The 25991-nt window shown below is 40.4% G+C and overlaps 1 protein-coding gene across 1 annotated transcript in view; it reads right to left on the bottom strand.

Annotated features, from left to right (window-relative positions):
• SCFD2 (sec1 family domain containing 2) overlaps positions 1 to 25514 on the bottom strand; it is a 395999-nt gene extending 370485 nt beyond the window's left edge. Inside the window, exons 1-2 of the mRNA XM_029234649.1 lie at positions 24593 to 25514; positions 9844 to 10012 (exon numbers count right to left, since the gene is read on the bottom strand). Coding sequence (XP_029090482.1) covers positions 9844 to 10012; positions 24593 to 25430 — 1007 coding nt within the window. The 5' untranslated portion in view covers positions 25431 to 25514. The remainder of the gene's footprint in view (positions 1 to 9843; positions 10013 to 24592) is intronic.
• Between the last annotated feature and the right edge of the window lie 477 nt (positions 25515 to 25991).

The raw sequence follows: 25991 nt of genomic DNA, 5'->3' as shown, positions 1-25991 counted from the left end.
ATGGAATTCTTAGAGAATGTTCAAGTAACTGACAGGAGGGTTAGATAAAAGAAACAGAAATGAAAGACAGAGATAACAAACAGAAAGCAAAACTTAAAATGGCATACTCAAGTCCTAACATTTCAATAATTCCATTAAATTTAAATGATCTATATACACCAATTAAAGACAGAAAGCACACGACAAATTCAAGTTTTGCTTTTTTGGGACTCTCTGGAATTTTTTTTCCAATATTTTCAATCCATGGTTGGTTGAATCCACAGATGTGGAACTCACAGATACAGAGGACTGAGTGTATATAAATGTGACAACTTAGATGAAATACACCAGTTCCTCAAAGTATATCGTCACAATTCATCCAATACGAAATAGATAATTTGAAAAATCTTATAACTATTGAGCAAGTTAAATTTGGAATTTAAAAATTCCAAAACAGAAGTCTCCAGTCCCAGATGGTTTCACTAGGGAATACCAAAGATGTAAGAATTAATACTATTTCTACACAATCTCTTCCAGCAAATAAAAGAGGAAGGAATACTTTTCAATTCATTTCATGAAGCTAGTATTACCCTATTTTAAAAAAAGACAGTACAAAAAATAAAATTACAAATATCTCTCATAAATATGAATGCAAAAATCTTTAAGACTTTGACAAAATTCAACACCCATTCGTGATTTAAAAAAAAACCTCTCAGTGAAATAGAACTAGATGCACACCTCCTTAATGGATAAAGAACATCTTTTAAAACACCTACAGCATTATATTTAAAGACGAAAGACTGATGCCTTTCTCCTAAGACTGGGAATAAGGTTAGGATATCTGTTCTCACCATTCTTATTCAACATAATGCTGGAAGTTCTAGCCAGGGCAATAAGGCTAAAAGGAAAAAGCTTGCAGGCCATAAAGGAATAGATAAAACTGACCTTATCTGCACATAACATGATTATCTACACAGAAAATTCCAGGGAAGCTAACAGATGAACTCCTAGAACTAATAAGTGAATTCAGCAAGGTTGTAGGATATAAGATAAACATTAAAAAATCAACTACATTTTTATACACTATCAATGAACATGTTGACACTATTAAAATTACAATATCATTTATAATCACTCAAAAAATGAAAGATTTAATGTATACATCTAACAAAAACACGTATACAGGGACCTCCCTGGTGGCGCAGTGGTTAAGAATCCACCTGCCAATGCAGGGGACACGGGTTCGAGCCCTGGTCCGGGAAGATCCCACATGCTGCGGAGCAACTAAGCCCATGCACCACAACTACTGAGCCTGCGCTCTAGAGCCTGTGAGCCACAACTACTGAGCCACGTGCCACAACTACTGAAGCCCGCACACCTAGAGCCCATGCTCCACAACAAGAGAAGCCACCGCAATGAGAAGCCTGAGCACCACAACGAAGAGTAGCCCCCGCTTGCCGCAACTAGAGAAAGCATGCATGCAGCAACAAAGACCCAATGCAGCCAAAAATAAATAAATAAATTTATTTTTTAAAAAAACATGTATACTCTATAAGACTTGTATACTGAAAAGTACAACACACTGATGAAAAATGTCAAAGATAACCTAAATAGAGAGAAATACCAAATTTCTCTCGTAAGTGTAAGAGTCAACAGAGTCAAGATGTCAACTCTCCCCAAATTGCTATATAAATTAATATAATTTCTATCAAAATTCCATCAATATTTTTATACATACAGATTATTCTAAATTTTATATAGAATGGCAAAGGAACTAAGATAGCAAAAACATTTTTGAAAAGAAGTTAAAATGGAGAAATCAGTCTACCTGACTTTGAGACTTATTGTATAGCTATAGTAATCAAAACTGTGTGGTACTGCTAGAGAGACAGACATACAGATAAATGGAATAGGATAGAAAACCCAGACATAGGTCCAAACAAATATGCTCAACTGATTTTTGTCAAAGGTGCTAAAGTGATTCAATGAAGTGAAAATAAGGGTTAGGCAGGGTTCTTAAACTTGACACCAAAAGCACAATCCATAAAAGGAAAAACTGATACACTGAACTTCATCAAAATTAAGAACTTCTGCTCTGTGAAAAGACCCTGTTAAGAGGATGAAATGACAAGCTACAGACTAAGAGAAAGTATTTGCAAATCACTTATCTGACACAGGCTTATGTAACCTCAATATTAAAAAAAATTCCAATTAGAAAGCGGGCAAAAGATGTGGAGACATTTTATCTAAGAGGATATGCAGATAGAAAATAAGTACAGGAAAAGATGTTCAACATCATGAGCCATTAGCAGAAAGCAAATTAATACCCCAATGAGTTATTTTTGAACACTTAGTCCTTTCCCTAGGCTGGAGTGTTCTAGCCCCAGATATCCACGAGGCTTACAATTTACTTGACTGAGGTCTTTGCTTGAAAGACATCTCCTCTGAAAGGCCTTTTCTACCTCCTCCATGCCCCTCCTCACCACCCCCCGTACCCAGTTACTCTTGATTCCCTTGCTTTATTTGCTTCATAGCATTTATCCTCACCTGACATTATATAGTCACTTGTTTACCTGTTTGTTGTCTGTCTCCCCCATTAGAGTAAGTTCCACGAGGGCAGAGGTCTTGTCTTCATCAAGTGTCTGGCACAGAGTAGTCAATTAACAAATACTTTGGATAAATAAACTACAACAGGGACTTCCCTGCCGGTCCAGTGCTTAAAACTTCACCTTCCAATGTAGGGGGTGTTGGTTCGATCCCTGGTTGGGGAGCTAAGATCCCACATGCCTCACGGCTAAAACACCAAAACATAAAATAGAAGCAATATTGTAACAAAATTCAATAAAGACTTTTAAAAAAATCTCAACTTGCTTTGCAAGAAAACAAATTTTATTAAAAAAATAAAAACCAAAAAACTACAATACAGGACTTCCCTGTGGCGCAATGGTTAAGAATCCACCTGCCAATGCAGGGGACACGTGTTCAAGCCCTGGTCCGGGAAGATCCCACATGCTGCGGAGCAACTAAGCCCATGCACCACAACTACTGAGCCTGCGCTCTAGAGCCTGTGAGCCACAACTACTGTGCCCACGCGCTGCAGCTACTCAATGCTGCGCGCCTAGAGCCTGTGCCCCGCAACAAGAGAAGCCACGACAATGAGAAGCCCGCGCACCACAACGAAGAGTAGCCCCCGCTCGCCGCAACTAGAGAAAACCCACGCGCGGCAACAAAGACCCAATGCAGCCAAAAAAAAAAAAAAAAAAACTACAACACACATTTACATGCTCAGAGGATTTGCTTTCATAGTTCCACCCATGATGTTTTATTCAAATAAACTTCCTGGATTTCAGACCTCATCTGCCTGCAGCCCCCAAAATGCCTTCTTTCAATGCTAAAACCGTTGCCTTGTTCTTAGTTCTTACTTTATCCTCCTCCCAGCTTTGTTAGAAGGATGCCTACCCCCACCTTGTTGATTCCAGCCCCCCATCCCTATCACCAGTGTGACACTGTTAATACAACGCAGAGTGAAAAAAGAAAGGAAAAGGGCCCTCAGACAAGAATACCAGCAGGTGTTAGAGGAGAGAAGCTATAGCCAGAGCTATGGGACAATCCTGGCACACCGTTGAATACACCCTGGTCTATACTATAACATAAGACTTAGAAGCACCCCAATAAAGGCTGTGGTTGGCTAACTCACCAGGAGTTAGATTTTTAAACTGGTGGATTTTTGCTTGGCAGTGAACATCAACCTAATTAAGAACTTGTCCTTCAAATGTAATGAGTCTTTCCATTCCTCCTTATCCATTTTAGCTACTAACTTCAGAGCGTTCTTGGCCTTATTTAAAGGAGTCATAGTTTCCATTTAGATTATGGATCCCAAAGCCACAATGACCCAGAGTTCAGTCTTCTCACAACATGGAGACCACAAATCATTTAAAATTTTTCAATATGAACAAGATTCTGGGGATTGCCTGCACATTCCTTAACTAACAAATACCATGTATGTGAGCAATCGTAGAACAAGAATTTCTACCTTCAAACCTTCTTTTCTTAACATGCATTTTTTAAAAATTCTGAAAAGTACTCTTAAACAATTCTTTATCAAGAAATATAACTTAAATGTCTCTGGCATACTAAATTATTTAACTATTTCTTAGTGGACACTCTTATCCCTTCATTTGCAGAAAAGAACCCTGCTTTATTTCACCCCACCATCCACAAATTACTCATCAATTCTGTTTTCTAAACCTGTAACTGAGACTAGATGATTTTTAGAATTCCTTGAAAAAAGTTAAATATAGCAAGCCGTATGCTGAGAAGAGGTAAGCCTTTCTCCTACTCATTTTGCAATGTTTACTTAAAAAGGAAAAACATAAAATAAAATAAAATGTCATTTTTGTAGGGAGGTCCAAGTGGGGAAGAGAAGATGCCCACAGTCTGTACCAACAGTAAGGTCGTTCATAACACTGCTATGTGATGACACACCCTCTTGTGTGCTGGCTTTTCACCTCAAAGTCAACACTAAATATACAGTTACTTAATGTTTCCATCTGAGTTCAGTAATTCTACCTGCAGGTAAATTCAAAATCAAAGTAGTATCTCTGATTCCTCTCTAATAAAAATTACCTTTCTTCCCTCTGAAAAATGTTAATGTCTTTAACAGTAATATTTAATTGGTATTTGGAAACCAAGGAAAGAAGAAAAAACATTACCACTATTTAGGGGTAATTTAGTGATTTTTAAAATGAATTTATTTATTTTTATTTATTTATTTTTGGCTGCATTGGATCTTTGTTGCTGCGCGCAGGCTTTCTCTAGTTGCAGTGAACAGGGGCTCCTCTTCGTTGCGGTGCGCGGGCTTCTCATTGCAGTGGCTTCTCTTGTTGTGGAGCACGGGCTCCAGTAGTTGTGGCTCGCAGGCTTTAGATCACAGGCTCAGTAGTTGTGGCACATGGGCTTAGTTGCTCCACAGCATGTGGGATCTTCCCGGACAAGGGCTCAAACCGGTGTTGCCTGCATTGGCAGGCAGATTCTTAACTACTGCGCCACCAGGGAAGCCCCCAGGAATTTAATGATTTTTGACTTTGAGTTAGTGACTTAATATACACCATTATCAGGTTACTTAACAATGTGAAAGTTAACAAAAAACTGGCTCATCAGTGTTTAGGGTAAAACCACTGCTGCATTTGTCTCTTACTCCAAGATCTACTCTTTTTATTCCATTGCTCTATAGTCTAAGAAAAAAACATTCCCACCTCCAACATAAAAGTTAACAAGAAAACTGGACTTAAAATATGCTTTTTTAGGGACTTCCCTGAGGCATCAGGGTAAGGGTGCTTCAGGAATTGAAAAAGTAATAGGCTAGGAGACTGGAGCTGGGGCAGAGAATAGAAACCCAGTTCAACAGAAGGAAAACATAAGAACAGAAAAGATTCTGCCTCCTCTTGGACAAAATATTCCACATAATCCAGGGACCAATGGACAGGAACTGGAAAGCCATGTTATAATGCCCTTAAGTTATCAATTTTTCATCTGCATTGGCAGTAACTTTAATTGCTATAATTATAAACAACCTTTTATAAAAATTATTTTAGCAATAAATTTTGATTGTCAAGATTTAAATCCTAGTCAGAGACTTTTAAAGATTATTCCATTGCAGACAAGCACCCATCTGTTTTGCATTTTAGTACTAACTTTTTTAGCCTCACACTCATTTCACTAAGAACTTTCTGGGGGTGGTGATAGTAGTGATTATTATTATTTTGACAAAAGTACAGTATACACTAGGACAGCTGTAATTTATTTCAATATCTCTTTGCAAATAAATTAATCAGCACAATTCCCTCAGTCTTCAAAGCAACTGTAAAGAAAGTACCATTTTTTTCTCCCATCTATTGCTGCATGCTTTTATTTGGTTACAATTTTCTCACTACCTATCTCTTTACCATCGGCAACCTGACTTCTGGTCTCACTATTTCACCAAACTTGCTCTCCTTAAAGCTTTCTTCAGATCCTTCTAGAACCCATCACTTCCTCTGACATTTATGACCACACTCTCATACTTGAATGGCACTGAAAGCTCATATTCCATGGCAACATTCGCTCATAGTCTAATGAGAGAAAAAGGCACCTACTAAAAACAAAGACCAGGAGTGGAAAATACATATGAATGAGCTTAGTTTCAAGTGCTCAGAAGCAGAGCTGAGTCACAGCAGGTACTCAGTTGAGAAGAATTTTTATTTTAAACTGAAAAGCCTTAGAAGTTATTTAAGCCAATGCCCTCATTTTATAGCTGAAGTACGGAAAGTGTGTCAGTTAGGTTGACTTTGGTTGCAAGTAGTAGACAAGAGCAAGTCAATTTGACTTAATAAGGAAACATACTCTTCTACATAATACGAGGTCCAGACACCTCACTGTAACCCACTGCTGCTCTTGCCCGTAGCACCCTTGGCCACACCACCTTCAGTGTGTTACCTTCAACTTCTGGTTGCGAGCAACAAGGTCTGTCGCAGTTTCAGGATATACATCAGAGAAGCTGGGGGAGAAGTGTAAGAGGAAAGGGAAAGTGTGTCTCTTCCTTGAATCTCTTCTCAAAAGCAAAGAAACTTGACCAAGAAACCCTAAGAAGACTTTTCTTTTGCCTCCCCATTTCTAAAGCAACCACTGGCAAGGAAATGGGATTCCAAGACTGGTTTGCTTTAAGCCTTGGACTAAGCTTAGGGTAGAAAGAATGCTGAGGCATCAAGGTTAAATAAATTGGCCATAATCAAAATATTATTTGTAGGACTTCCCTGGTGGCACAGTGGTTAAGAATCCGCCTGTCAGTGCAGGAGACACGGGTTCGAGCCCTGGCCCGGGAAGATCCCACATGCCATGGAGCAACTAAGCCCATGTGCCACAACTGCTGAGCCTGTGCTCTAGCGCCCACAAGCTACAACTACTGAGCCCGTGTGCCACAACTACTGAAGCCCGTGCACCTAGAGCCCATGCTCCGCAACAAGAGAAGCCACCACAGTGAGAAGCCCGCGCACCGCAAGGAAGAGTGGCCCCCGCTCACCACAACTAGAGAAAGCCCGCGCGCAGCAACTAAGACCCAACACAGGGCTTCCCTGGTGGCGCAGTGGTTGAGAGTCCACCTGCCAATACAGGGGACACGGGCTCGTGCCCCAGTCCGGGAAGATCCCACATGCCGCAGAGCGGCTGGGCCCGTGAGCCATGGCCGCTGAGCCTGCGCGTCCGGAGCCTGTGCTCTGCAATGGGGGAGGCCACAACAGTGAGAGGTCCACGTACCGCAAAAAAAAAAAAAAAAAAAGATGGATTCAACTCTTCTCTCTTTTGCCACCTTCTCTGGGGAGCTCGCATGTTCCTTTTGTAACTATCTTAGGCTTCTGTGGAGGTGGCATAGGGTAACAGTAAGCACTGACTTTACAGCGAAACTGCCGGGGTTCAAATATAGGCCCCCATCACTTGTGTGTGTCATGTTACTTAACCTCATTCCTCATCTATAAAAGGGGAGGATAGTAGAACTCACCTCATAGAGATGTTGTGAGCATTAAATAAGTTACTATACATAAAGTGCTCAGAACCATGCCTGTTACACAGTAAGTCCTCTTTAAGTGTGTGCTGTTATTATTAAGGGGCATCTACTGTTTCTGCCTGCCCAGTATCCTTTTCCCTTTCTTCTGATAAATGTTTCAGTTTCCCTTTGGAGAACCACCCCTCTGCCATGCCATCCAATCCTCACACAACTCTCAGTCAGTATGAACTGCTCCCGACCCCCACTGGGCAAAGGGTGACCACAAGGCCCAAGGTAGGCCAATCTTGCCTTTTCCCCTGGAATCTGACTCATAAGCAGAATGACTCAAGACAGAAAGCAGTTAAAATTCAGTCTCTCTGGTGTCAGTGCCTTGAAGAGCTTTTCCTGAGTTCTTGCCCCCTAGGCCCCTGGAACTGTATAGTCCTTTACAAAATTCGATTAACAGTTCTTCCTTTGATTCTATTAGCTTTCCAATCCCCTTTAATAAATCCCCTTTTTGCTGAAATTAGCCAAAACTGATTTCTGTTGTTTGTGTAACCATTATGTTGAACAAATAGGCCTCCCCAAATTAAATCATGAAGTAACCTTATTTTTCTCTCTCATGTCTCTTTATAGCTATTCATGAGCCTAGCTTCTCTGGCCCCTGCATACACAGCGTATAAGTTAAGACAGTGGCTCAGAAATCAAACATTCTGGGCTCAAATTCTAACTCCAAGCCCTGCTAGCTATGTTACTTAATGTCTTTCTGCCTCAGCTTCCTTATCTGTAAAATGGAATAAAGACACCTATCTCATTGGGTTATTTTAAAACTTAAATGACTTCCCAAATGTAAAATGCCTAGAAGTGTGCTTGGCACACAGTAAGTCCTGAAAAATGTTATAGAGCTGATGGCAGTGGTGTCCAGTGAGATGTCCTTTTTCCTCACAACCTATCACATTAGGGCCTGACCATTCTTGTTTCCACACCTATGCTCATGCTAGCCCTCTTTCCTTTTCTAAATCCTTCAAGACATAATTGAATCAAGCACCACCATTTCCACAAAGCCCACACTGATCTACAAAGACCACATTAACCTGTTACTTCACTTACAGGAATTATAATCTGTAGTAGACACATGAGTCTTGATTTCATATCATTCTACTGTTTTTTAATTGTACCTGTATCTAAATCATGACTAAATAAGAAAAGTGTTCCTTGAAGGCAAGAATGACATTTTATATTATTCTATGTCCTTCATATTACTTACTCCAGAGTAAGGCTCATAGTAAGTCCTTAATAATTAACTTTTGAATGGCTCTCTGAGCAGCTAAAAATATTTCCAACCATAATTACTTCTGGGTTTGCATAGCTTCAAGCCCTTAGGCCTATGTTTTAGTATATATGTTGCCAAAGTGAGCACAGGGCCTTTGCTTTTATTGTGTGCATAAGCATACAAATAAGACAGGGTACAGAACTTTCTTTTTTCTTCCCACACTGGCCCATACACACTGGGCATCCAGTAAATGTCATTAGCTAACTACAAAAAAGCTGAAAACTTCAGGAGCTGGAAATTCATTCCAAATATGATAGGAAATTCCAAATGTATCTGTTACTGTTAAGATTGGAAACTATAAGGCTGAAAGGCCCTGTTTTGTTTAAAACTTTAAAACTTGGAGATAAGGGAAACGGATACTCACACATTTTTTCTCTTCTAATATTTTTTTTTTCTCAAGAACTGTTGATGAAGGACAAAGTAGAAAAGGTAACTATTGTTCTTTCTATTGTCATGTTTCTGAAGAAATATTCTTTTATTTTTGGAACTCTGCGTAACATAAAGTACCCCATCTTCTTTCTCTGGTTTCTCTAACCATGTGAAAAAGTATACGTAGAAATAAAAACATTTCACACTGATGCCCAAGAGTATATCATTTACATATAAAAAGATGGCACTGTTTCAGAGCTATGTGGGCAGTATTTTAGTCACGTGGAAAAGGCAACTGGGAAAGGGAAATTGAGTAAGCCTAGCCTCAACTCCATGTGAAGCTGTCTGTGGGTGCATACATTGACTCACTTAGCTGACCCTGGGAACAAGTTTATATTACATCCAAATGACACCTCTATAAAATTCCATACTTTTTGGCTTACATTGTTTAATGAATATGGTTATTTCAAAGTTAAGAAAAAATTCTTTTTTCTAAATGCTATCCACTTGGTTGAATTCATTTCTGGTTGAAATGAATTTTTCAACCAGACTGATTCTTCATTGTTTCCTTTCTACAGGAACAATCTACAAGAGAAAGAAAAGGGAAGAGAAAGAAAAGGATGAGAGAAAAAACTACACATCTTACTTGGACTGTGCGAGACAGCCGGGTGCAACCATATTCTGATTCTCCTCCTCGGCCTGGAGTGCAGTGAGTTCCACCATGTTAACCATCACATCATTGGTGTGGCCCGGAAGCTGGGGAAGCACTGAAAGGATCTTCTCCACCAAGTTGTCTCCATGATGTCCAACAGCCCCTGTTTAAGCAGACAAGAAAATATGAACTCACGAAATGGGAGGAAAAAGCAGCTAAATTAATGTTCTATAATACCCCTTCTATCAAAAACAGTATCCATTTTTAGCTTCCGTTACACAAATCAATAACATAAACCTAACATTCTGCCCTTAGTAACACTAATCAATCTCACAATTACCTACAAAATGTATATCTTGTGTGTTGGACTTAATGGTCCCTGAGAGCAGGCACTGTGTCTGCTCTGGTTACTGCTATAATTCCCAGCACCTAGCATAGTGCCTACACATGGTAGGCATTAATAGGTATTTAGTGGATAAATAAATAATAAACATTTGGAAGGTCAGGTAAATGGCGTGATAGGATGACACTATCCTGAAAGTTTAGAGCCAAAAGGATTTTCTTTATTTTACTGATGAAGACCTTAAGACTCAGAAAGGCTTAGAGACCTGACCAAGAATAGCAGATCTCCCCTTTGCTAGAAGTTTATCTTCATCATGGCAACCATTTATCTAGTTCACCCTCTACCCACCATGTCTAGCAGGCAACTTGGCAGCTAGTAGGCTCACTAATTATTTGTTAATGAAGGAAAGAACAAATGAATGAATAGTAACAGTTTGCAGTGATAAAAGCATTTATACAGTGCTTTCTGTGTACCAGGCACTGCTCTAGGTGCTTTACATATATTAATTCTTTTAATAACAAATGAATTAATAAGCTCAAATTAAAATTCAAGACCAATGACACAGTTTAATGCTTTTTCCATGAGACCCAGTTATCTTTCCAAAAGCCATCAATGCTTGTAAGACATGATTCCAACAATGGGTGGGACTGGCCTAATCAACTTGTTTTGATCCCACCCACTTCAAATCAATTAATATTTTACTTCCTAATGTCTATCTCTATTGTTTTTGCCATGTCATATTAATTGCACAGAAGAACTAGGTAGAAAAGACTAAACCAGAAATCCAAGGAATCATTGTCAGCACCATCGTCTTCTTCGTCACAATAGCTAATATTTATTGAGAGCTTATGACGTACCAGGTATTAACTTCCATACTGTACATTTATTATCCACTTAATTCTTAGAACAACTCTAATAGGTAGGTATTATTATGCTCATTGACAGAGTAGAAGATTCAGTTTAAGTAACTTGCTCACAATTATATATGCTGTAAATTACAGAGCAAGAAGTCAAACTCACGAGGCAGAACTCCAAAAACCACGCCATTAAAAAAAAAAAAAAAAAATCAGGCCCATAAAAATGACTTAAGACAGAACCAGCATGAGAGCTTCTAATGTGGCTTCCGATGCTAAAGAAAAGAGTTCTAATTCTACCAGTAAAATATTCACTTATTAGGCCTGGAAGGAACCATGTCTTATTTATGTCGTCTATAGTTTATGGTTGTCTCCCCAGCACTCACACTACAAGCTACTCATTAAATACTTGCTGAATGAATGCCTAGTGACTATAAGTGGCCCTGAGATCCACAGGGCAGTCAGAAGTCTCTAAGTGGATAATATCTTTAAGCCTGGAAAGAATGGAGATACGACGATTACCCCATAGCATCATTTCTCTCTCCACTAGTAACCTCCTCACTTATTTGAAAACTTCCACTCATCACTACAATAACTCTTCTTTGGACCTGGTGCCCAAATTCTGAGCCCTGCCCCCAAGCCATTCTTATTTTTATTTGCCATTCACAGACACGTGGTACAGACAAGTAGTCTATATGTTCTGCCTTTCCTTCCTAACTTCTTTAGCCCCTACAATCTAGCTGTTACTCACTCTTCCTCCCTATGCTAAATGCAGGGGTCTTTGGCAAGTCTCAGTTCATTAAACCTTTGGCAAATTAAAACTGTTGACTAATCCAGTCCTCCTGAAACTCTCCAAATATGAGAAGTCAAGACATGACATACTTATTTTTCCTTAAGGTTTAATAGCTAATAGTTATTTTTACAGAACCAATGTATCACTTACATCCTTAAAATATTACATACTAACACCCTAAATGTTCAGAAGTAGAGGAGTAGTTTTTTAAAATTATGGCATATTTACTGAAGCAGTTCTCAAATTGTGATTTTTATTTTCTTCTATTTATTTATAGATTCTAAACTTTCTATGGTGAACATATATTCCCGTTGTAATGAAATGAAAAAACATGCTATACACACATATAAATATCCCAAAATTTTACCAAGGGTTATCTTTGAATGGTAGGACTTCGGTTGATGTAAACTCTACCTAAAATTAATTTTTCCCCTGTGTTTTCTGCAAGGAGCACATGAGACTGACCTAAATTAATTAGAAAAATAATTTACACTCTTTCACAAACTGTTGAAAATATTATATATGAGAATTAACAAAATGCCAAATTTACATGAGCAGGATTACTCAACTTTTTAGGTTTAGTCAAAAGGAATGTGTATTTAACATGTGTGATAATGAAGGATAAAGCAGGTATAGGCTTTCAACTCATGTCCTGCTCTTCTCTGAATACAGTTTGTTGCATGTCCAGCTTTAGAGGGTTCAATATACATTTTAAAAATTTAATTAGTGCCTGTTACATGACTCAAACATAGACTAAGCATTTGGGGCCTCTCAATGTCACAGTAACTTCAGATTCTTCCTCTATGAAATGAATAAAATGCCAAGATTTGTATCACACTTAAATTTTCAGAGAGCTTAATTTTTCCGTTATTATAGAAATTTTAAAGTATTATTTAAGACGCTGAAGAGTGGAAGTCAAGCTGAACCCAGTTATTTTTCCCTGTCCAACTGTTAATCTAGCCAAGAGCAATGGGGTCTAGTCTGGCCAGAGAATGGTTTATTTCCCAATGCCTTCTTTTCTAAAGAGGGTATAGGAACAAGAAATTGGATACATGGGCTCTAGTGGTCCCATCCTCCATTAGCTCCTTGTGTGATCTGAGGCAACTTCCAAAAATGTGGTGCTATTTTCCCAAGCTAAAAACTCAGAGTTGGTCCAACCAACACCTAAATATCTTTGAAGCTCAGTATTTGAGATCCTAAATTCAGTCAATTGTTTCAAAGGCTAAACTTTTATAGTTAACAGCACCGGAAAAATAGCAATCCTGTATGACCCTGTGGATCATATGTGAATGTATGTGCCAGTATCACCATCATAAGGCATATAACATCTACACTTGCCTCTACTTATAAGGAATAAAGTGAGAAGCAAGAATTGAGGCATCTTCACAAGAGCTCAGTCATACTGTAGTAGGGCTTAAAGATAAAAACACAAGAGCCTTCTCTACATTTCACAAACAGGATATTTTGGGATTATGCACAGTGTCCCTTTGTGTTGAGATAGGGTTACTGGATTCTTGGAATTAGTATATTCAAAAACTCACCTCCTGGGACTTCCCTGGTGGCGCAGTGGTTAAGAATCCGCCTGCCAGTGCAGCGGACGTGGGTTCGAGCCCTGGTCCAGGAAGATCCCACATGCCATGGAGCAACTAAGCCCGTGCACCACAACTACTGAGCCTGCGCTCTAGAGCCCGCGAGCCACAACTACTGAAGCCCCGCACACCTAGAGCCTGTGCTCTGCAACAAGAGAAGCCACCGCAATGAGAAGCCCGCACACTGCAACGAAGAGTAGCCCCCGCTTGCTACAACTAGAGAAAGCCACGGGCAGCAACAAAGACCCAACACAGCCAAAAATAAAAATTAATTAATTTAAAAAAAACTACACAATACACAAATCTTAAAAAAAAAAAACCTCACCTCCTTTCTGATTCCCCATGACTCTTTCTTAAGAATATTTGACCGTCTTTCATTATTTTGAGATGTTTCAGTATTTGATGACGTTTCTGTCTTCTAAGAACAGAATATTTTATTATCGCTCCTGATGTTTCCTTCTATGTAGAAGGACAACAATTAGCATAACATTTCTGAACTTGCCTCACCTCCTTCAATCAATCCCTCTTCCCCTGGGTTGTCAGGTTCTACTCATTCTGCCTAGGATAGGTTCTGCCCTTGGAAAGAGGGAAATAGACTTTCTCTGGTCCACTCCTGATGCTGAGTGGGTAAACCTTCCAACCCAAGAATTTGGTGTTAGGAATCTCGCTTGCCCATAGATGTAAGCCACATTCTTTAAGGTTCACTGTATCCACCATAAAACTGGTATTTTGGCCTCTGCCTGCCAACTCTTTATTCCATATTCAATTTAGAATCTGGATGGTTAAAGGAGTGCTAGTTATTAGTTACTCTTTAATACTACCATTTCTAACACTACCTATGGTTGGCTCATATCAGTCAAATCTAGTACAAAGGGGATGTATTAAGGTAGATAATACATACTAGTCAAAAGGCTGTTTCAGTTTGCCATATACCAGGTAGGACTTTGGGGGGATGGAGGCAGGAGAATAATAAGGCAGTACTTATATAGGTTTATTCAGTAAGTAGTTTTCACCACACAGTAATTTTAGATAAAAGTCACATAGCATTCATTATACTGTCCCTAACTTAAATCTTCTCCTACACTCCCTCTTTCTGTGAATGGATTCTGAAATTGCCCAGGCTAGAATACTTGGCATGTCTTCAAATTCTTCCTAACCTTCTACCATTATATCAGTCACCACTCTATTAATTCTCTCACTTAAATACTCAACTACTCCTTTCTTCATCCTTCCTAGTACTGACTTGGTATAAATTCACATCATTTCTTACCTAGATATTTTAATAGTCTCCTGATCAACAGTCTCCTAGCTCCCAGTATTTCTTGCTTTTATCTCAAGGAGCCCACTGCTCCTAGGCTGGGCTCCTCTATGGGTGCATGGGAGGGTTGAATTTTATGAGAAATATTTTAAGTTTATGCTTTTATCTAGATAATCCACAACTTTGACCAGTTGCTCAAAAAAAAAGTTGCTTAATTTCAAAACAGTTAAGAATCACTGGAAAAATAAAAAAAAAAAAGAATCACTGCACACCACACAGTATAAGTTAGCTGAGCCGACAGCTATCAATGTTATTCCTCTCTACACACTTTAAGGATACAGCCCAACTGATGAACAAATTAACAAACTGTGCTACATCCATACACCTGAATATTACTCATTAATAAAAAGGAGTGAACTAATGATAGAAGCTACAACATGGATGAATCTAAACCGTATTATGCTAAGTGAAAGACACCACTCAAAAGGCTATATGCTATATGATTGCATTTATATGACATTCTTGAAAAGATAAAACTCTAGGGACAGGAAATGGTTCCATGGTTGCCAGATATGAGAGTAAGAGGAGAGACTGCCTACAAGGGGTACAAAGGGAATTTTTTGGAGTGATGGCACTCCTCTTATATCTTGATTGTGGTGGGTGGTTACACGACTATATGTTGTTTGACAGAGCTACACACTATATAGGATGAATGTTGCTATATGTAAATTATACTTTAATAAACTTGACTATTAAAAAAAGCAAGCAAAACAATAACAAAAAACCTACCCATCCCCCCTCAGTTCCCACTTTGGAATCAATAAATCCATCAATCACATCATCCACTAGAGAACTCATTCAACAGAAAATCTGTACATGCACTTTGCCTGCCTAAAAACTTATTATGGCTCCTCACCAAGCATGAAATTTAAAGCCTTTATCTTTCCTCATCATCTTTATCACCCTTCCCTCCTGATCTCTTACCTCTCCCTCAGTCATTCATCCCAACCTTAAGCTCTACTAAAAAATTACCTAAAAAGAATTCCCAGAACAACCTATGCTCCTTCTTACATGTTTGCACACATAGGGAGCTTTTAAAAGAATACTGGTTCCAGACTCTGCCCAGACCACTTTTAAAAATCAGACTTTCTGGGGTGGTTCGAATGTGAGAACCACTGGTCTAGAAATGGCCACCCCTTAAGAGAATATTTGTACCTAAACCCTATGAAGGCACATATCATTCATACGTGAATTTGCTAAGCTTTGTGCTTCCTCATAGATTATGAGTTCCTCATAGACAAGAGTCTTAACTGTTTGATCTTTATGTGTGCACTTCTCAAACTTAACGGCACATTCAGATCACCTGAGGATCTTGTTAAAATTGTGATTCTTAAGCCTGGGGTGAAGCCTGGGATTCTGCATTTTTAATTAGCTTCCAGTTGGGCTTGAGGCTGCCAGTCCCCAGGACACACTGAATAGGGAGGCTTTATGTCACTATCACCTAGCACAGAGCCTGCATATAAAAGTTGCTCAATAAACATTTATGAAATGAATCGAAATCATCCATGTCATTCTTTACACTCCCCTAAGTAACCAAAATTGTAGTGATCTTGCAGGATTATACAGAAAGACTCTTTCACTTACTGCACTTCATTTGTTTTTTTCTCTAGGTATGACAGAATACAGTTCTTGACAAATGGTTAATTCTAACCAACTCTCACTTACTTTAGTGGCAGATAATAGGTCAGGTAGTAAAATTCTTCTGGGTTACACGTATGGCAAATTACTCTTATACTTATGTTCTTAGTCTTATACTTAGGGGGAAAACATACATTTAAAAGAATAAAACATTAAATCATTTTAAAGGCATATCATTAATTAATAAAAGTATTAATACACATATTCCCCATTATGTACCAGGCAGTGTTCTAGGAGCTAGACATGTTAACTTATTTTACCCTCTCAGTCTTCTGGTGGGTACTATTATCCTCATTTCACAGATCAGGAAACTGACTTATGACTAGGGAGGGGCAGAGCTAAGGCTACTGTAACTAGCCACTCATGCCTATTATACAACCTAGATAAGTGGTAGCAGTTACCATATATTGAGGATCTACTGCAATCCCCTTACTCCTTACATGTATCATCCTGTATAATGTAAATCTGAGCATGTCCTATCACAGCTCAAAACCCTCCAACTTTCCCATCACACTTTGGCTTTTACTCTAAGTCTTTACTTTGCCCTACAATGCATTACTTCTGCCTATCTCTCCAACATTATCTCCTATCACCACCCTCCTTGCTTGCAGGGCAAGCTGAAGGAAGCCACACGAGCCTCCTCAAACATGTCAAGCCTATTCCCACCTCAGGTCCTTTGCACTTGCCATTCCCTGGGTCTTATATGTTCAATACCAAGGCTGTCACATGGCCTGCTTCCTCTCTCCTGTCAATCTCTGCTCAAATGTCACATCCTCAGAGAGGTCTTCCCTAGCTATGCTATCTAAAATGGAGATCCGAGCTTCCCTGGTGGCACACTGGTTAAGAATCTGCCTGCCAACGCAGGGGACACAGGTTTGAGCCCTGGTCTGGGAAGATCCCACATGCCGCGGAGCAACTAAGCCTGTGCGCCACAACTACTAAGCCTGAGCTCTAGAGCCTGCGAGCCACAACTACTGAGCCCACGAGCCACAACTACTGAGGCCTGCATGCATAGAGCCCGTGCTCTGCCCCAAGAGAAGCCACCTCAATGAGAAGCCTGCACACCGCAACAAAGAGTAGCCCCAGCTCAACGCAACTAGAGAAAGCCCGCGCACAGCAACAAAGACCCAACACAGCCAAAAATAAATAATTTTTTTAAAGCTTAAAAAATAATAAAATAAAATAAAATGGAAATCCTATCACTTTTTAATCTCTTATCTACTGTTTTAGTTATACAATGGATGGATGGATGGATGGATGATTTCGTAAGTTTCCAACAGCACTTCAAGGTCACTCTTTTCCCCTGTTTACAAATGAGAAAACCCTAAAAAGGCTCAATGAGAATCAAACAACAAGTAAGTCACTAAGCTAAGACTTGAAGTTATTATACTGGTCTGGATCTAACACCTGCAATCTAGTCAGAGCCTTAAATGGCTTCTCAATTGTTCCTCATACCTATGCTTATTTTAAACAGTATCCTCTGAACCCTAAAATAAAGATATTAATTGGTTATTTTGCATTTTGTGGAAAATCAGATTGGGGGAGATGGGGGAGGAAAGAATAAGTCACTTCTTTGAATACTAAGGCAGCACCAGAGTCCAACAACTGTGTTTAGTCTTGGAAGCTGCTAGCTTCTAGAGGCCATATCAGCATCATCTCTACTAACCAGGACGATGATAGCCTCACATATGAGAGAGATTATGAGCACAGGCTCTAGAGCAAGCTGCCAAGGTTCAAACCCTGACTCTGCCATTTACTAGCTGTGTGATCTTGGGTAAGTTAGTTAACTCCTATATGTCTCCGTTTCCTCATCTGTGAAATGGGGATAATTATAAAAGAATTATTATGAATATTAAAGGAGTTTATATATGTAGATTGCTGAGAAAAGTAGTATGCTCTCAAATGTTAGCCACTATTAATACTCTCAAATTTCAAGACTTTAACAAAATAATATACAATCACACCTTAAAGCAAATATAAATGCACAAGTATACCATAATCCCAGGATTAAGAACCACCCATTGGATTGGGAGTTAACCTTTAACTGACTAAATTTAATTTAAAAGTTTACATGAAACTAAAATTCAGGAGAATTGAACCAAGAAAGGAAATTTATTTCCCAGAGTTACCGCCACCTCCTATCTTTTGATCTTGAACTTGTAGACTATCAACAAAGCTCTCTAGTCGATCTCAAGAGCCAGAAAAGAATGGAAAGAAAACCAGACTCAAACTTTTCGAGATTCATAAATCACGTCTACCTTTTTAATTGTCCCTTGAAACAAATTAGAAGCCAGAACAGTCTGTAGAATGCTGTATTTAAATCCCCTATGCAAACATGCCTGAAGCACTCTGCAGAGACACAAGCTTCTGTGTGGTCTAGACATGGTAGAAGTATGCCAAAATCATAGCAACAGACACTGGTGGTCATTTACTTCTCAAACAATTGCAACAAACTTTCTCTATTTTTCAGCCCTGAGAGCTTATCAACTGCTTCAAGGGAGCAAGGAACTTGTCTATCTTGTTCACCACTGTTTCCCTAGACCTGGAACAACACTTGGCACATAGTAGGCACTCAATAAATGTTTACTGAAAAAAAAACCCAACTATTAGACAAAGCGATACTACTTTCAGCAAAGATGATGACAAAAAGAGAAATTTCTCAAAACTGTAAGCACGATATTAACACTGCCGAATATTTATGAACTATTGGAGGTTATTTTTGGTAGTATCAGTTTTACATCCAAGAATATACATAGGCACATAAATCTTCTAATGGTAAATTATCAAAAATGGCATCCAAAATATTTAACAACAAATAACAAATTAATATACTAGGTATATAAAGTAACATCTAAATAAAAAACTAAAAATGTATTTCCCTTTGGTCGCTATATTAAAACTGCTGGCTCTTCCCTGGTGGCGCAGTGGTTGAGAGTCCGCCTGCCGATGCAGGAGACACGGGTTCCCACATGCCGCGGAGCGGCTGGGCCCGTGAGCCATGGCCGCTGAGCCTGCGCGTCCGGAGCCTGTGCTCCGCAACGGGAGAGACCACAACAGTGAGAGGCCCGCGTACCGAAAAAACTGCTGTCACATAATTTAAATTGAAATTCAAACCATTCAAGTCATTCCGATCATTTCCAATTACCTTTTGACTTTTAGAAACTGTTGGTATAATCATCTATATGCTACAGCTATCCCTGGCTAAACAATGCCCCACATTCTGTCTAAACCACAATATGATGCAAGAAACCACACCGGTATATGTATAGCTGATTCACTTTGCTGTACAGCAGAAACTAGCATAGCATTTTTAATCAACTGTACTCCACTAAAAATTAAAAAAAAAAAGAAAAGAAATGACGCCAATTTTTTTTTCTTTTTTTTTTTTCAGAACGCGGACCTCTCACTGCCGCGGCCTCTCCCGTTGCGGGGCACACGCTCCGGACGCGCAGGCCCAGCGGCCACGGTCCACGGGCCCAGCCGCTCCGCAGCACGTGGGATCCTCCCGGACCGGGGCACGAACCCGCGTCCCCTGCATCGGCAGGCGGACTCTCAACCACCGCGCCACCAGGGAAGCCCCACGCCAAATTCTTGTAACAAGAAGTCATGAGCTCCCCAGCTCCTTATGCTTGTTGCATCCAGGAAAGATCAGTAAAAATATTGAGCATGGTGATCGGGTATGTTCCTGGACGCCAGAGCCTGGATCAAGGTTGGAAAGCACCCACACCAAAAATAGTGCCACCAACACCACCTACCCTACCACCCCATCCAATTTTGGGCCACTCTGGAGCAGAGGAGAAGTGCTGCATCTCTACAACCATCACTACCAGCATGAGTTCCCTCTGCTGCCTCAACAGCCCTGGGGGTCAGCTGCAAACACACCACAACGCTCCTAAGCCCTATCTCTCGCCTCCACCAGGCAACAGTAACAGGTAATTCTCAACAAGTAGAGAATTTCCCTTTACTGGCTAGTACAGAAGTACTTTAGTATTTAAAAAACAGGTTTGACAATACAGCTACGCACCAACTGAAAACCAGCCCTGAGGATTACCAATATGGAATAATAACACTATGTTGAAACATTTTTGAAATAAATGAACCATTAAACTGACCATCTGGAAGATAGTATGGAGGGTTATCCAAAAGGTATCCATTAAAAAAACTTCAATTTATAAGTTATTAGGACATAGTAACAAACTTGCTCCAATTAGTATCTATCCTCCAAAATCTACCCTCCACCAGCCAGATATAATTTAGATCCCTTCTGAAGGAGAGAATGTCATAATTTAAAAATGGGAAGTAGATCATGGACCTTCTCTTGGCTACACTATGCCAAAGCTTACGGGTTTCAGAGGGGACCACAAATCAAACTCGTTCCATGCATCAGTAGAGAGGTAGATAGTTGCGCCCCAAGGACACCCCTTTATGCCACCCACTCTGGCTTCCCTTTATCTCCTATCCCACCAGGCCACTGCTGCTGCCACCCACCACCTCATGCAGGCACCTCTCCCCACTCAGGAGATCTCACCCAACTTGAGCTCCCTCACCCAGGCCTGGTAGTGCTCTCCTCCCCGCATGGACACCTATCTTGCTTAGCCCCACCTAGATGCTTTTCCACTGAATTATTCGGTAAAGTAGGAAGGAAGCAGAGTCCTTATAATTTTAAATGTACTTGGGAAATACCTCAAGGAACTTTTGGGAGGTTCACTCCCATTGCTTTATCATCAGCTTGCATAGTTCTCTTGGCATTCTACTGAAAACAATACTTTCATGGTTCCTCCTAAGCCCTGGACAAAGTACATGAATTTTTCTTTCTCTTTACCTGTTGTCTTGAATCTACCCAGAGAGACCTCCCATTTGCTCCCTTTGAACAATGCCCCTTTTAACATTAAATATCCTTTTACATGGTCTCATGTACCTAAAATGTCTTCTCCCACACCAGTTTGCTTAATGAGTACCATCACCAATCTAAAGCACACCCTGGAAGCCCACCTACTGGCAGAAGGATCCTAAACAAATACAAAGGAAGTGAGCACTTAACTCTGACAATTCAGAAAACAAAAGATGCTGACCTCAGACACTAATAGAAATATTGGAGCAATCCTGTCACATCTGGCCTACTACTTAATGTTTCTGCTTTTCTTTTTTCCAGTAAAGAACAACTTCAGAGCCTCAATTTTTTATTCTTGAAATGATAGATAATACTTAACTCACCTAATTTGTTGAGATCAAATAAGGTAATGTGGAAGTGATTTTTATCCATTAAATAATCACAAAAATATGATTAGTTAATATTATTATTTCCTTTCTCAAATACTACTGTGGGCCCAAATTGTCAAATTTTAGAATATTCAGAAAATGTGTGCCCCGCTGCGTTTGTGAATGATTAGTGATGCAACTTAGGAATCTCAGAAGTATTTTCAATCAGAAAAAATAAGCATACTAACCTCAATGAAAGTCTAGTTGGCAGCAACCTTTAATTCACCTGTTCATTCATCCATTCATTCAATAAATATTTACTGAATACCTACTATTTTCAAGGCACTCTTCTGAGTGCTAGTTAATAAACAGTAAACAAAATAGAGCCCCTCTCTTCATGAGCTTCCGTTCAAATGGGAGGAGACAGGCAACTGACAATCAGTTAGCATGTTAGGTAGTGGTAAAGACTATGACAAATAAAGCAGGGTAAGGGGTTAGAGAGCGTCTAAAGAAAGTGGTCAGGGAAGGCTTGTCTGAGGAGGAGACATGTGAGTGGAGATTCAAAGGAAGTGAGCGACAAAACCATGTAGACACCTGAAGGAAGAGCATTCCAGGCTGAGCTGCACAAGAACATCAAAGGCCCTGGGGCTGGGACATACTTCGCATGTTGAGAAATGGCAAGGTGGCCAGCATGCCAGGAGAGCAGTGTGTGTGGGGATCAATAAGGGATGAGGTGAGATAGGTACACACAGGCAGATGATGTATGGCCTTGGAAACCATGCTAAGGAACTTAGATTTGACAGTGGGTGTGATGGGAGGGTTGTGAGCAAGCAAATAACATGTCGCCAGTTCTATGTTGTGATGGGATTACACAAGAAACTGCATGATCTGTATGTCTTCTGTACTTCTTCAATATTTGTATTTTTTTAACTATTTACATCCTCTACTCTGTTGTGACAAATGCTGCTTTCAGACTGAGTAAAATGGATTCTGATAATTGAATACTGGATTTGGTGACATGGAGGCCACCAGTGATCTTGACAAAGGAAGTTTCTGAGGAGTACTGAGGGGCAAACAGCCTAATTGGAATCAAGGGAAAATTGAAGCAGATGACTGTAGAGACAGCAAGTACAAATTTCTAAGTTTGCTAAAAATGGAGCAAAAATGAAACTGGGCCTCAGGGGTCAAGAAAGGAGATGTTCCATTCTGTGTGTATTGTGATGGGGAAAACCTAGTAGAAAAGACTTTTTTAAAAAAAATGATGATCTAGGAAAGGGGAGGGTATTTGAAAGAAGTAAACCTATGAGAGAAGTGAAAAAGGAAAAGATCTAGTCTGCAAAGGAGGAAAAGTTGGCACTAGATAGTAGCAGGAACAGTACATCTTTTAATATGAAGGAAGGAAAGAAAAATATGTGGGGTACAGAGGTAAAAAGGTTGGTAGACTTAGTGATAAGAAGATACAGTTTTCTGGTGGCTTATATAAAAGCAAGAAAGCTGAGGGGGTGAACATGGGGAGGGAAATCTGGAGGCTTGAAGCGAGAGAAAGTATAAAATAATTGTGCTGAATGGCAACTTTGTCTTCCTAGCGCCCTTATTTTCTAAATCATTCTTGACTACTTCGTATAGTAAGCTTTTAGAGGACAAGAAGCTACACTTACCTTGTTTTTTTCTGTATTTAGAAGAGTCATATACAAGGAAGAGATGCATAATATGTAAAGGAGTAGTTGCTATGATGCTGGATGGCCAGGACATTAAAGTTTGCCTAACTGGAGTCTTTGGGCGGGGGGGGGGGGGACACAAAAATATGTGACCTTGATTAATTATGAAACAATATGTCACATTTTGGGCAAAAAGAAATAGAAGCATAAGCAGTATATACCACGCACTCAAAAACTCAACAAGCATATACTCACTCATCAGGTGTTTTTAATCCTCTAAGAGTTCAGGGGTGTTACAATGATTACTTTTATTTAAATCACACTGACAGGCTGAGCACCTGGTTACTTCAGTCACATAATTAAGCTTACATCTCAGTACTACCAGTTAGCTTACTTTCTATTTTATGATCTGAAAATGAATCTTATAAGGTCAAAAATTCAAATGCACCTGTTGTGGTTTTTTTAACTTCATTTGACATTTTTTTTTAACCTACTGAAGGGAATGCTTGCCAAAGTCAGTTTCCTGATTATTCTCCCTGAACTTGGGTGTGGCCAGCCTACACTACCAGCAGCATTACATCTACCTAATTAGAGAACAATAAAGTTGACCTTTGAAAATAAATGCACATGTCAAATATCAGAAAATGTTTTTTCTTCACCTATTTTTAAGGGTAACATTTGTTACTTATGTGTATAAATATTATTACAATTTGGGATTACCCAATCTTCAATAGAATGAGAGCTAAGAATAAATGAACGTTTGAACATATTTTCACCAGAAAATGAGACTAAATACAATTGTACATATTTTCTACAATTCTGTTTAGCCTCATTTTCTGGTGAAATTTAAGTTCAGCCTCATTTATTAACACTCATGTAAAGAAACTTGAAAGTCAACTAACTAATATTTTCGTGTTTTGTGGTACAGGTTACCTCCACTTGTTCACCTGTTAATACTTCTCCAACAACTTAAAGCTTTCTTATGAAGGATTGCTGTGAATACTGATATCTGCACATGTCTAAAAGGTTCCCAGGTGGACAGCTCTCCTCCATGTCAGCATAAGGCTGGTTTTCCAATCTCTGGGCTAGATGCAGTTGTTCTTGTTTTAAAGGGCAGTGCACGCTGAGGATGTATTTACCCAAGATAGCATTTAACAAATTTGCTGATTTGCTTGTCTGTATCCCCCCTCTAGACGATAAACTGTGGGATCAGGGACTGTGTCCATCTAGCTCTTCTTTGACTTCTCAACCTGACACATAGTTAGAGGTCAATAAAATATATGTTGAATCAATTAAAGTCCCAGCACTTTGGAAAGCGGTTATGAAGCCTTCCACAGCAAACGCCACTTACCTGTGAGATCCAGAGTTCTGTCCACAAAGACCACTGATGCCCTGCCTGTGGCGGTCTTCCTCCTGTTCTTGGCGGGAGCAAAATTGGCCAGATCTGCAGCGATGATCCGACTGAGGGAACCTACAGCAAAACACTCCTCCCGTACCCCTAAATGCTCACACAGGGAACTGAGGCCGGACACCAGGCACCTAATCGTCAGCAGCAGCTCAGGGGTTAGGGTAGTGGCATCCACCTCAGCCAGGTTTCCCAGCCTCCTCTTGTCCGATCGGGCACGGTTGAGGATATGCACATCCTGGGGTAATAGTGGGAAAAGGGAAGCAAAAGCTGGAGTCAAGGCAAGGTGGGGAGCAGCACATGCGAGTAACAACGGGACGTGCAGCACCTCAGCCGTGTAGTTCATGTTGCCCATCCACTCACACAGCTTCTCCTCCAGTTGCTCGAACACTGGCTGCTGCCCTTCCAGCTCAGCCGCCGCCGCCGGCGGCACGTGATTAGCCGTGAGGTGGACTGCGTGATTCACAGCCGTGACCACCACACAATACTGGAAGTGACTGCGGCAGATGATGTCCCGTAGGGTCTCCACGGTCCGGCCTTTCAGCAGGCAACTCAACACAAACACCGCTTTGGGCTGCTCGGCTCCGCCACCAACTGCGGCGGGCTCGAACTCCCGCAGGTAACACGCAGAGTTCCCCACCGCCTCCAGCAGCCGTGAGGACCCGCAGCCCCAGTGCAGGCTCTCGGCGCAGGCGGCGTCCAGGTAGACCACGGCCCGTTTCACTTTGGCCAGGACCTGCTCCCAGGCTTGCTGGGTGAAGGTCAGCACGCCTGGGGTGCTCATGGTGGGGATTCGCAGACTCAGGGCACCGAGCCCAGGAACTTCTCTCAGAACTCACAGCTTCCGGGAATTGGGCTCCCAGAGACATTGACAGTCAACACAGTACACGTGGGACGGCCTCCGACTCATCCAGTGTGGGCGCATAGTAATGACGTTACGGAGCGTGATTGGCTAGCGGGGAGACGTCGCGGAAGAATGGTGAGGGCTGGGAATAAACGGGCGGGGCTCCGAGGCTCCCGGGTGCCTCGAAAGGTCGGGGAAGTGGAAAGGAGCTGCCCAAGAAGGAGCTGAGGGATTTTCTTTTCGTCTCCCTCTCTGCTCGGATTATCTTCGCTGCTCCTTGAGAAATCTCAGGAATGATAAATCCTAATTCTAAATATGATATTTTCCTTGGATCTGAACGCATTTCTTTAAAAGTGATGTGTTGCCCAGCAAAACTAGGAGCAGCCAGAGAAGATAAAAACAACCAACTGCTGTGTGATGTTTCTTAGTTTATACATTACTATCACATACATTATTGGACACAAACCTCTAACAGACATAACGGTTTCTCTTTCACTTTCT

This window comes from Monodon monoceros, unplaced genomic scaffold (genome assembly GCF_005190385.1).
Source record: "Monodon monoceros isolate NGI ecotype Baffin Bay Population unplaced genomic scaffold, NGI_Narwhal_1 Super_Scaffold_20, whole genome shotgun sequence".
NCBI classification, from domain to species: Eukaryota; Metazoa; Chordata; class Mammalia; order Artiodactyla; family Monodontidae; genus Monodon; species Monodon monoceros.
Note: the sequence above shows the minus strand (reverse complement) of the source record. Positions and strands in the feature narration are given on the sequence as shown.